This window comes from Ambystoma mexicanum, chromosome 8, assembly GCF_040938575.1.
Source record: "Ambystoma mexicanum isolate Mex_15411 chromosome 8, UKY_AmexF1_1, whole genome shotgun sequence".
Taxonomy (NCBI): Eukaryota; Metazoa; Chordata; class Amphibia; order Caudata; family Ambystomatidae; genus Ambystoma; species Ambystoma mexicanum.
This window is the reverse complement of record NC_090929.1, coordinates 1,240,177,386-1,240,190,656: the sequence shown is the minus strand read 5'-3', so window position 1 is coordinate 1,240,190,656 and position 13,271 is coordinate 1,240,177,386. Positions and strand designations below refer to the sequence as shown.

Here is a 13,271-nt window from a genome sequence, read left to right as displayed (position 1 = left end):
TGTAGATATTGCTGTGAGGCAAAAGAATCAGAAAAACACTTATATGTCGATTGCTGTTCTCTACACAAATTACGTATACATTTTTTTATAGACTATGGGGGTCATTATGAGCAAGCCAGTCCAGGAAAAATGCTTTAAAACAGACGGTACTACCGGCTACAGCATTTTTCCTGGACCGGCTTACTCAGAGTCTGCCATTAGGGGCAGTGAACTACCGGCAGGCGCGACCTGCCGGGAGTTCAGGCCCTTACCGGCAGAGTATTCACTGATGCACCGGCACTGTTACCAACGGTGCTGGTGCTTCAGTAGTCCATTAGGACTCCACGGGATGGGAATTTACTGCTTTTGCCAGCGCCCGTAGTATCCCGGTAAGGCGAGTCTGTCGGTAACCCAGCGGGTTAGTGGAAGACTCGTAATGAGGCCCAATGTCTATGAGGAACGTTTTCTCAATACTTCCTTCTTTTGGCAGCGAATTTTAGTGGGTCAACCGACTTCATTATTAATTAAAGCTGTAATCTTTTTTGTTTAAATTGAAGCTAATTGAGGATTTTTAATCAGAAGTTTCATTGTGTATTCTTTCTCGTTTTTCTTTTGTTTTTTCTTACTTTCTTCTAATTTTTTCTTTTATTGTGAAATGGTTGGGTAATTTTTTCTACAGGCATTATGTATTTTTACATTTTATAAATTGAAATTAAATCTACTGTTTTTGCTATGAATATGTTTTTTAAATGTTTGAATAAGGTTTGAAATAACCAAATTCAATTAAAAAACAAAAAAACTAGTCACAAGTTATTTTATTACATTTTCACAGCTAAAATAATAAATTTGTTGTTGTTACCCAGCCTGTAAGTTTATTTCCTACTAAATGCAGGTTATCAGATGATGACATGTTTCTGGTGCTTATCTTTCACTTAGCAATCTGATGCATTCTGGGTGATGTGGTCTTTGTGCACTAGAATGAAGTGGTTTGTAAAATGCAGGTCCAAAAATGATAACATGGTGTTCGCTGTACCACTGAGCCTAATGATAAAAAGGTGGATGGCTTGCCCCCCTGAGTTTTTAGCTATGTACACATTACTGTATCATAAGAAGGTGGCATGCCGCTGAGTGAAGGGGAGTTAAGCTGGAAACAGGCTCCCTGTTATTAATGCTGACAACAGAAGTCTCGAAATAAAGTCGCTAGACACTTTCCATTTGACTTTAACAGTAGCTGTATATATGTGTCATTCCCTTCTTCGCAGTCACCACTGCTTCCCTGTGGTTGCTATGACAATGTGCTTTCATGAGAATTTCATAACAGGAAACTCGCCCCTTTTTTCCTTCATTTCTGCCTTCACAATTTGGAAGGAAATCTTTTCTCCAAGACCGTCATAGAACATTTTAACACGTTTTCCTCTTCTTTCATTACTACCACTAATAACAGCTTTCCACAACTGTCCAATAGCTTTACACACAATATCTGCATGCAAGCATTCTAACTGAATTGCACCTGCGTAAATGTGCATTTATATGTATAATAGAAGTGCACACTCCTTTCTCTCATCTCTCTCACTTTATATGATGTATATGTTAAATAAACATATGTATGCTTATATGTCGAAATAATATGCAGACATGTATGTAGTGTCCAGGAGCCTGGGGCATGAGGAGTGTAGCACACAAATATTAAAATACACATGTAAATGTTGGCCACATATTGAACCTGTTACAAAGGAGGTTCAAAGGGCAGCATGGTGAGTCCTTGGGTTACTTTATTACATTGCACGAATACAAGTTACATCTGCAACATCAGGTACAGGAGATGGTAGGCAGGACCTTAGGCATTACAGGGAGAGTGCCCACTGGCTCCTACCACCCAGACTTCATGTCTCTCTATTTAACTGTCCTTGGAAGGCACCAAACTCAAGGCATAACATTCCAGGCTGATGCAACAGCATGTGCTGTGCATTCCATGACATCACAGCCATACAGGATGAATCTACACAGATGCGCCAGGGGGTGGGGAAGCAGGATATAACACCTCCTGAAGGGGTCCATAAACTACATCGCTAAACGCTGACCATTACCATGTACCGCATGTCCGATCCCCATCAACTCACAGATGCAAATGCTTCCCTTACCATTGAAAACAACCGTCGACCACACGTCCGGACACTAAACCAAAATGACTGAACACCTCAGCAAAAATCTCAATTTCCATGTGTAACGACCATGGACTACACATCTGAGAACTCAATTCACTACATTTGTGTGCTACACTCAACTCACTACCAAAACGCATAGTGGCTTTGTAGTGTGTTCCTGATACTTTCCAAAACACAAACACTTCACACTGGGGCCTTAAATCGACCTCCTGACGAATGACCCGTGAGGCCTTACAGCGTCCTCCCTGATGCATGCCTACACCACAATGCAACTGTGACCTGGCGGCGTCTCCCCGACACTTTCCAAAACGCCCAACAGTTTCGCCGTGGGGCCTTATAGCGTCCTCCCTAATGCTTGCCCCATAAGGCAGGGGGGCCTTATAGCGTCCTCCCCAACGCTTTCCCCATGAAGCCTTATTGTGTCCTCACTGAAGCATGCCCGCATACACACTAAACAAAAAGACATAGTGGCCTCACTGTGTCTCTTCAGACCATGCCAACACTACTTCTCAATTTCGTAGAAAAATGTATCTCTTCATGTCCGCTGCAGTGATGTTCTACTCCTGATACCACCAGTATTTCTGTTCCACCATGACCATAACACCACTCTCAATCCACATGACCACAAACTATGCAACACTCGATACACTCCCACTCAAGCAGTTCAATTTTGAGGCATGCCCCACACAAAACATTTTTGTGCGATCATATAAACACATCCTAAACACATTAGAGACTGTATTGATTTTGCTAAAAGTCCATTGCTGCACACATGTGCAGCCTGAAGCTGGAAATTCCTCAAAATATGTTAGAACCATGCATTTGCATAACATAGCAAACGCACACCATTGCCACACATTTCCCATAATTTTCTGTCATGGCTGGATGTGAAACATAAAAGTCCTTGTTGCTCACGGGCAACGTAAGGCTGACAATCCTCAAGCTGGTTATTCCTAAATGCACATAACAAATTAACAGTTAGGCACAGAACATGAAATTGTTATCTCCTTCACCACCAAAAATCAATGGCTTCATCTACATATGTGTGCAGCCTAAAGTTGAGGGATTGAATCATCTACATAAGCATTCATGCCAACACTCGAACTTCAGGTGTGCTATGTAATCCCTCAACAAAACAAGGGTTGAGGACAGCATTGAAACATAAGGGGCTGGGCTGCAATTCCACAGCTGGAACCTTAAATGACATCTCTTGATGCCTTCACATGCATTTTCCTTGTATGATCCACTGCACGGTACACATACGTAACACATACCGTGTACAACATACTAGTTTAATCTCCAAAATCAAGTTACCTCACTAAATCAGGCATCGTGTCTTAATCATCCCGCTGCATAAGAACATGAACTAGGTTGATGCAACTTCAACATCAATGGCAAGTTAACAAACGGTAATTATGTGCCTCATGACAGAAACAGTACATATTCCTGTTCGCCAGATGGGAGGCAGTGCCCACCAAGAATGCTCCAGTATGGACGCGGAGCATCGTGGGACACGAAGATCCATGTCCAACTCCAGTGACCATTGATCTCATATGCAAAATACCTCTCCCTGCATTCTATGCTCAGCTGTGACCTATCGCACTCTGCAGCCCCCAAACTCTGCAGCAGCCACCTTATACCTCTCTCCTCAGGTACCCGTTCTCCTTCTGGGTTCGCTTGAAGTTCCTTGTCGACAGTATTACGAAGGAGGTTCATGGTGAGTCCTTAGGTTACTTTATTACATTCCGCAAATACAGGTTACATCTGGAACATATGGTACAGGAGATGGTAGGCAGGATCGTAGACATTACAGGGAGACCCCACTGGCTCTCACCACCCAGGCTTCATGTCTGTCTGTCTGTCTCTCTCTCTCTCTCTCTCTCCAAATGTCCTTGGGCGGAACCAAACTCAAGCCATAACATTCCAGGCTGATGCTACAGTGTGTGCTGTACATTCCATGACATCACAGCCACACAGGATGAATCAACACAGATGAGTCGGGGGGTAGGGAAGCAGGATATAACAGAACCCTTTGTCTACTTTCAAAAATCAAAGTCATATTCCAAAAAGTAATGTTTGTAATCAATTGTACTGCAAGCATTATTTTTTTGAAGGTGGAATACCTTTGACAACATAAAGATATCCTCATAAGAAATCTGAGAGAACCTCCTCTCAGCCCCCAGCACTGTCCTTCATTCCCTCCTTTGCTGTCATTTCTTTTTACCTGTGCTGTCATTCCTCCTTCCTTCCCTCCATGCTAAATGTAAAATACCATAAACAACTACAAACGCCAAAACTATTGCCATTGCCAATGCTGGTTTGTAATGTAAATGTTACTCACCAAAGTGATTCTTGTACTAAGAGCCCTTAGTTTGCCCTCCAAATTCAATGGACGCGAACTGCCATGAAATTCTACCTAGACTAATTTCCAGCGGTTAAGCAGTCTAAACTCAAACATTTCCATCCATTACCCTTTGCATTTCTCAGGGTTTCATCCTAAGTGGGACAGGTATGTCCTGACATGGGTACCAAGCTCACTTAAGTTGAGCATCACTGATGAGCCCCACAAAAGCGAAAAAAAAGTCTGCATTGCTTGTATGCCCATTCAGAGGGGAAATTACATAGAAATTGATACTGGATTTCTCCTTTAAGAGGAGTGGGTGAAGACTCATTTGAAATGATCACACTCTTCTGAAATAGCATACGCAAGCTAAATGCAACAAAATAGAATGCTTCCAGATGTTAAATATGTTAGCATAAGCATTTACAAACATCCCTTTTTGCTGTTCTCCGTCGTTTTTGTTTTAATCCACAACAAATAAATTGACGAGCTTCTGGGGAATATTTTATTGAAACATGCTACTTGTTTGCAGTATGTTGCTGTGTTTAATTGAAATGATTATGTTACCAATTATACTGCTTGTTAACAAAACACAGAAATAATATTCAGAAATTCAAACCTGGTTCTCTTTGTATCTGCGAAGATCTGCTATGCAGTATTCTTTGAATAATTTATCATAGTACTTTCTTGCCATCCTTTTTTCCCTGTCAATAGAAAAATGGTCATCACTTGCAGGCTGAGCAATAATATTGCAAATGTGTGCGTCTAGAGTACAGCAACATTTCACGCATACTTCAGCAACTTCAACTTCGACTCCCCATTGTCTAGGGCATTCCTAACACAACTCCTGTCATACTCGGTCTGTGTCCTCAAGATAGTGAAAAGGTACAGCCTGTAACCTTGGGGCAGCTCGATGTACATATTTTGCAATTTATACTGTACCTAATCCAGAGAATGACCTTTCTTAACCTTGATAAAAACAAAACCTTTTCAGAGATTCAAGCACCCATTCCTGCTGTTTGTTGATGCCTCCACCATGATGGTATTATAGGTGCTGAATAAAGATCCCGCAGCTTCATTGTTTCTGGATTATAGGAGATTCCCACATTGCTGTCCCAAATTGATAGTACTGATGGGCCGATCTCAGTCATGTAGCCATAGTTTGTCGATTAGGACCCCACCCCCATAAAGCTTGCACATGGGATTGCCATCGTGAAAACCATATGAAATGCTGCACCAGAACCGGAATACTCCAAATCAGTGAGTATGATCGCACTGATCATAGCATTGCATGCTTCTGATCAATATAGCAATATAACTTAGCAAACAACGTATGTGAGAACAAGAGGATGTACAGTGTTTTGATGACTGTAGATTGTCCATATTTGGTAGTAGAGGAAAGTCTTGATTTTATTGAAGACACAGAGACAAGCATTATGCTTCAACCCAAGCAGCTGGTAGTAGATGTAACAAGTACTTTGCTTCTCAACCTCAGGGAAGTATTTTACACATGATCATGTCCTATCCTGGAAGTATGCAGTTCCTTAAAACATGCCTTGCCCAGTCTTCTTTCTCTTTCATTGAAGCAAGAAAAATGTCAAACAGCAAACTATCGTGACGCTCATCTGAGGTTGCAAAATCTTGCAGCGCTTGATAAACCTGACAAAGATTTGATTAAGTTGACACCTTACCAGAGACTGAAATAGAATTGCAAATGTGTTGAGACAACTCTCGAGGGTATTGCAGAGCTGTCAGGTTTCCTAGTTCCATGTGGGAGAAAGTTATCTAATCCTATTTTTCCCAAAACCCAGTCCCCCTCTGAAGAAGCTACTTTCTCAGGAATCATGTTGATTCCCATCACCCCAAACTTTTGATTATGGCTACCATCAAAGCCTGGATTCTTGCACATGCCCCCAAAACGCACTGAGCCCTTCTCACCAACTTTGCATCTCTCTCTTACTTCTCTCATTTACCTAAAAATGGCAGTGATGCTTATGATCAGCGCGGACACATCATGAGTACCCCTTCACCTCTCTCAATTCCCTCCTCCTCTGAGCATGCCTCAGTCCAACTCCTCACTCTCACCCCTCTGAGTATCCTCCTCATCTAATGCCCACCCACGCACATTCAACCTCAACTTCTCTGATCTTGACCTCTTACATGCCTGCCGTTGTACATCCTATCATAATGGGTTCACTAAACCTTTTTCATATGTCTAAATCACAACAGCTTCAATTTACACTCCTGCTTGCGGACAACTCACTAGTCAACCTATATAACCGTCCAGTCCACACCCAAGAAAATGCCATCAATATCAATCTTGCACCCTGGTCTTGTCTGCTCCCACCTGAAACTCCTCCCCATTGAAACAATCCCATTCACTTCATCATCCCAATTAATCTGCCACACTCTCATCCCCTCCCTCTTCTTTCACCAAACATAAGTTCAAGCCTGACCAAGTAAACTTCTTGTTCCGAGCTCTTCCTCCTGCACTTGCTCACTACAGCCAGCTTGCATTTGCCAAAATGAACTCTGCACTGTCCACACCCTTCAAAGATCACTATGCTGCAAGCTGCTTCACCTCCTCCCACCAGTGTCCTCAACGAAAAATCTTCTGAGCAATTTCAGCTGCTGAGGACAACAATGCATTGTGGCCTGCACCACAGGTGCCAAGAACAATCCCCCACTCTTCTCACTGCCTACATAAACTCTCTACTGACCCTGATCACAGCGCAAAACACTGCAAATCCTTCTATTGCACTAAATTAGTTTCCTCTCTGTGCTTGCATCCTCACAATGTATCCATGACCCTTCAGGCCATGTCCCCCCCCCCCATCTCCGAGGACTGCTCTATTTCTTCCTTTCTCTCTCCACCAACGGATTACCTCCCATTTCTTGACAAAAGAAAATCGCCAAGATGTGGGCTATGTTATCCACACTTCTATCTCTCCCTCCCGCATTCTCTCTTCCAACCATCTTCCCCACATTCAACCCTCGATCTCACTTTTCCCCCACCTCCATCACTGAACGCCAACCCATCCTTTGCTCCGTCTTTCCAGTCTTACCTACAATCGATGCCCTTAAACCACAACTTGTTAACACGTGTCACACCACACGGCAGCTGAAATTCCCGGTCTTATGATTTCCTTTTCGGAGGCTTTGCGGGTCTGAGTTGAAAAGGGCAAGGGTAATTCCCCCTTCGTCATCCCTCCTGGTCTCTGCACCTTTCTCCTTTGTTTGAACTGCTGGTCCGGTGTAGCTGTTTCCTTGTGTATTTAGCCTCGCTCGAAGTGTGCTCTCGTGCTCCGCCTCTTTTCGCTGTGGGGAAGAGCCGTCTGGTGGGCGTAGTTATTGTCAATTGCCTGACTCTGCCTGACCCTTGTGTTGGGACATGTCAGGTACATGGCTCTAGTGTTAGTCCGTTGTCTGTCACGGTGTAGGAAAGTGTTTGTGTTGGAAAAGGCTGGGGTAGAACTTCTGAATATCCTACAGGGTAGGATGGAGTGTCTAGGTGATCCTCCCGCACTGGTCCACCACCAGGAACTGGATCCAAAAGCGATGGATGACAGATCCCTCAGGGACTAGAAGTGAGCGACTTTCAGGTTTCTCACAGTACAAATCATTATGTAGAACAGTCGCTCATGTGGTAACTCATAACCATAGAGAAGGTGACCTGCATTACTGTATCCTTGTTGTAATATGGTGCGATTACATGGCAAATCCACCCTTCGGTGGTACCTTTTGTGCCAAGAGAATAGCAGTATTGAGGAGCTTCCACAAACATGATATTGTTAAAGCAGTTGCTGCTATGTCAAATATCCCTGCTGTGCACTGCAGAATTGCAGCATCACATGTGGATTGCCCTTCACAATGTCTGCTGCATAGTCCAAGAACCGACCTGCTCACTTACACTTCAGAGGTGGTTCAAAGTTACTGATCGTGGACCGAGTGCACCCTTCAAGGTGGTAACAAGTCACTCTGCAGCACTCATTATCATGGAACACTCTGTTCCTTTACTGCCAGTATGATTCTGAGCAAGTGGCTGCCTGAGACGACTAATATTGGTGCAGTGACAGCTTGACTCACGAGGAGGCACCAGTAGGTCATCTGATGTGCATGAAGATGTGAAAGCGAGATAGCCTTCTGAAAACATGCCATATGGATTTTTAACATTCCTTAACAATTCATTCAATCTGTCACAGAAAAACAATTCATACAGAACTCCAGATAGAAAAAACAATGGTAGGCCAAATTCGCACGGATCGCTGATCGAGCAGCAATGAAAGATGAAGAGGGATGCATATAGGACATGAAATAATGGAATTAACGCATTTACGACTGCCTATTTTGCAAGGAAACTGATATATTCTTTTTAGAATCAGATGTAAGATTACTTAATTGAAGATCGCCATGGGTGGTTTACTAATTATTTCGAAGGGATGAAGCTGGTAATTTCTTTTTGACACCACGTATACCATGTGATTGCTTCAAACTCTTTGCATGTTCGATGAACTCAGCAATACTATTTAACAGGGTTTATATTGATTCAACTCTGAACACAATACAACAAGACAACTATTAAACCTTGAAATGTGACAAAAGCAGGAAAAAGTAACACATGGAAAACTCTCTTAACCGAATGAGAGAATTTAACATAGCATGTTTCCACATGGATTTTAAGGACATCAGGGAGTTCCGGCATCATAATTAAGTCACAAACATACAACCCAAAGAAAATGTAAAGATTGGTGAATAGAAGGTGTCACAAGTACTTCGAGTGGAAATCAGGCAAGATAAATCAGGCTGATGATGTCCAAACTAATGTATTATATTAAATCAAGATAGAGTGTCAATGCTGATATGGATTCTTAAACACTGTCTTCTTGAAAGCTACAACCAAAACATGTTTCTCGTGAGCATACAAACAGGTGTTCCTAGGGTGTGTCGGGTTACTACAAAAACAAAATGATTACTATCCCGGAAAAGTCCTAGTGGTGTGATCACATTCAAACTCAACTTTACTCTAACTTAAAGGAAATTAGTAGAAGGCAGCCCAACTTAAGTCTAGAAGTATGAGAAGTCATTCTTAGGGTCTCGTTTCCCTCCATCTCACCCATTGGGTAATGAGAAGTCCGAGACCCCACTATTTTAGGAAACAGGTTCTTCTTCTTGAGGTTGCTAATATCCCCAAATCCCATATGGAGTACAGGCCCAGGAATCACAGTTCATATAACCATGAGTATCTTTACCAGTCTGTGTGTAGCCCTACGTCTGGGCTCCAGTTCAACTCCACCTAGATGTAAGAAATGTCCTGGTATTTGCCTTCAAGTATATATTATGGAGTTCTAGAACCCTCATCAGAAAGGTCTGCCCCCCCCCCACATCCCCCTAGGCCGGCCCTCCGAGGATATTGGATCCTCATAGGGTTGATGTTTCTGAGCTTGGGCAGCCTTTAAAAAGCTTTTTCTACCATGGCTGGGCTGTGGCAGGGTCAGTGCAATAGCTGTCCTTTGGGACTTAAAAGCATAACAGGCAATTGTCCAGACAGGAGCACATCCCTACTCCCAGGTTTTGATCTGAGGGGGTTACCCTCTCAAGTGAGGGTCTACTGCACACTCTGTATCCCTGCCATATGCCTTCATCTGCCTCTGGATTCTGCCCTGCACCTGTATGAGCAGTTGGAATGTCCTTACTTACTAGGACTAAGAGTTTAGCCAACACTCCACCCTCTTCCTCTCTAGCTGGCCCCTACGTCTCAGCGAAAGACTTTGATGTTGGTATCAACCTTTTTCTCAGAGTCCCCTTATCAGATGTTAACTTTCGTCCTTCCATCAATTACCTTTCATATGGCAACACTCCTCCACTACAGCAATTTCTCTCTGATAAGACTTTCTGCTCAGATAACCCTCCTCCTCCCCCAAAACAACCTTCTTCTCGCAGCCTCCAAATACCTCCTCCAACCTCCTTCCTCCTTAATACACCTCTTGCACATCCCTCTCCTCAAAACATTCCTCTCCAGTTTCTACTCCAACACCCCGCACCTTTGGAATGGCCAGCTCTCCTTTTATTTCCCGCATGCCCTCCCCTTAAGGTAGAGCCTAGAGCATCCTTGTTGTACATGGTTGGATGGATTGGCAGGATTGGCCCAGGCACCTGTGGTTCTGGGTTGTCTTAAGTTCTGGGACTGAGGTCATTCACAGCCTGCCATCATTTTTGCTGTCACAATGGGCCTATCTAAGTGAGAGCCACTCTCTTCATCCTCCAGGATTTCCCGTGAGGCTGTCTTTCTCACTCCAAGCCCCTCTCTTTCCTTCGCATTTGTAACACAAGTTGCAGAAACCCCACGTAAATCATTGAAACCTTTCTGTCTTAAAAAGCTATAGATGAAAGAGAATTTCCACTGTTGAACTCCCACAATGTTGGTTTGACTTACTGGGGAAAATACACCATATCAGTGAGGTTCACATGAACAGTGCTGAGACTTTTCTCAGTCATTGGGGGTCATTACGAGATTTGCGGTAAAATTCAGTTTTTACTGGCATGGAGGAAATACTGGGTCCCGGTAGCATTGACGCCGCTAGCAGTGGCCGATTAGGAGTATGCGTGCACGTGCGTAGCGGCATGCCGTAAAAGACCCAAAAACGTCCCTTAGCGGCATCATGGAAAGCATTGACACCTCTTCTGCCTCCGTACACCCTTAAATAACGGGCCCGGCATTAGCGGGCCTGCTAATACCAGAACCAGAAGTAACGTCATCACGCCGGAACGGGAAATGGCACGGCGGCCATCTTGAAAAACACAATCCATTGCCATCCTCGAGATACAAGACCTGGAGCCTCAAACCAACAGTCAGAGCAGCATCTACACCACAAGCACTAAGCCAAAGGCCATAAAGAAAAGGGCATCCTGGCAGCGGAAGGAGAGGTTCTCCGAGGATGAACTTAACATGCTTGGTGACACTCTGGCAGAGAATGCTGATGTTCTCTTTGCCTTAGACCTGAAGAGAGCTGCTCAGCTAAAACAAAAAACAGGTATGGGAGCTAGTGGCCCAGAAAGTCAGTGCGGTTGGCACCACCCCCCGCACTGTAAAGGACGTTAAAAAATGCTGTGACGACCTGCGCCTCCGAGTGCGCAATATTTTGTCTGCCAACCGGAGCCAGGGTCTGGCTACTGGCGGTGGGTCCAACTCACCCATTAAACTCACCCGCTGGGAAGAAACCTGCGCCAGCACCATCGGAATGGAGTCCATAGAAGGAGTGGGAGAAATGGAACATGGAGCGTCGTCATCGGCAGATGGAGGTGAGTGTCCAAAGAAAACACTGTAATGCAAAGTATGATGATGGTCCACCAATGTGACTGTGCCATGAGGCAATACATGGGCCATTAAACACACATGGACACATCCCTGCCTAGATGCCGTCCCCAGCACTGTCACATCCACATGCATGCAGCATGCCAATGCCATACCTGAGACACACACCACAAACAGGGAAACGGCACACACAGTCCACAACACAAAGGCATGTCACATAGCATGCACCACCTCACACGTGTGAACCTAACGTATGCCTGATTAACCCCACCATATGGCAAGCAACCTGTATGCCACAACTGTAGGACAGCAAGTCATCAAATGTGTACAACTGCACTAATACCATTGTATGCATGATGCATGTACAACCATCACTGATGCTGTCCCTCTTTCGGTCCCCCACAGGCCGTGATACCGACAGTGATGCAGAGGACTCTGCAGCACAGGCCACCACTCCTTCAAAGAGGGCCAGCCACTACACCAACACCTGTGGAATCCGCTGCAGTTGAGCCAGTGGCAGATGGGACCCTGTCTGCAGCTAACAGCTTGGTAGGGGAGGCAGCTGCCACTGCGCCACAGAGTGGCAATGAGGAACTTTCCCAAGGCGAGGTATGTGTCCCTGAGGAGGATAACTGCTCACTGGAAGTAGGTGCCACACCCAGCCCCGCCAAAACACCCCAGTACACCCCAAATAGCACACCCGATGGCACCTTGCACGTCCAGTCTGGGGGAGAGGCAGAACCAGAGGCCTGGAGCCCCACAGAGGACCGACCTGAATTGTGCCCCTTGCCACACGTACCATCCACCTCCACAGGGGTCCGGGACGGGGAGTTCAGGATGGCACAGATGGAGGCGCGGCAGCTGGAGCTGACAGGGCTCTTAAAACAATATGTTTCTGATGGTGACGTGACGAGAAAGGAGGCCAGAGAGAACACTGCGGTCATGAAAGGGGCCATAGAGTCCAGCACCTTAAAGATCTGTGAGGAGCGGTCGGCAGTGAGGCAGGTCCTTGCCAGGATTGCGGATGCCTTGGAGGCTCAGCGTCCTGCCCCGAGAGTAGAGCATGCCCCTACGGGCTCATCGTCAAGCTCCACACAGACAAGCCCCCTGCGCAGGTCTGTGCGCACCATGCGGCGCCCCAACATGCCACCCCCGGAGTCCGACCCAGGACATAAGTAGCAGGGTCAGCCTTCATGTGCAGACTTATGCAGACTCAAGTGGCATAACATTGCACGCCATGTGTGGGGGAGTTGTGGGGGGAGGGGGTGTGTGCGGGAGTTGTGGGGTGAAGGGGCTGTATGGGGGAGTTGTGGGGGGAGAGGGAAGGGGAGAGGGAAGAGGTGTGTGGGGGAGTTGTGGGGGGAGACAGAGGGGGAAGAGTGTGTGTGTGTGAGGAGGAGGGTATGAGCACTTTTTACTGTTAAATACACCCGTTGTGTACCAAAAAAAATCACTTGACTGGACATTCCTTATT

At 45.2% G+C, this 13,271-nt stretch overlaps 1 protein-coding gene across 2 annotated transcripts in view; it reads right to left on the bottom strand.

Moving 5' to 3' along the window:
- Positions 1–13,271, bottom strand: part of LOC138472928 (protein FRA10AC1 homolog) — a 735,805-nt gene that overhangs the window by 530,118 nt on the left and 192,416 nt on the right. For both annotated transcript variants that reach the window (XM_069611349.1, XM_069611350.1), the window contains exon 7: positions 5,105–5,189. In XM_069611349.1, coding sequence (XP_069467450.1) covers positions 5,105–5,189 — 85 coding nt within the window. The remainder of the gene's footprint in view (positions 1–5,104; positions 5,190–13,271) is intronic.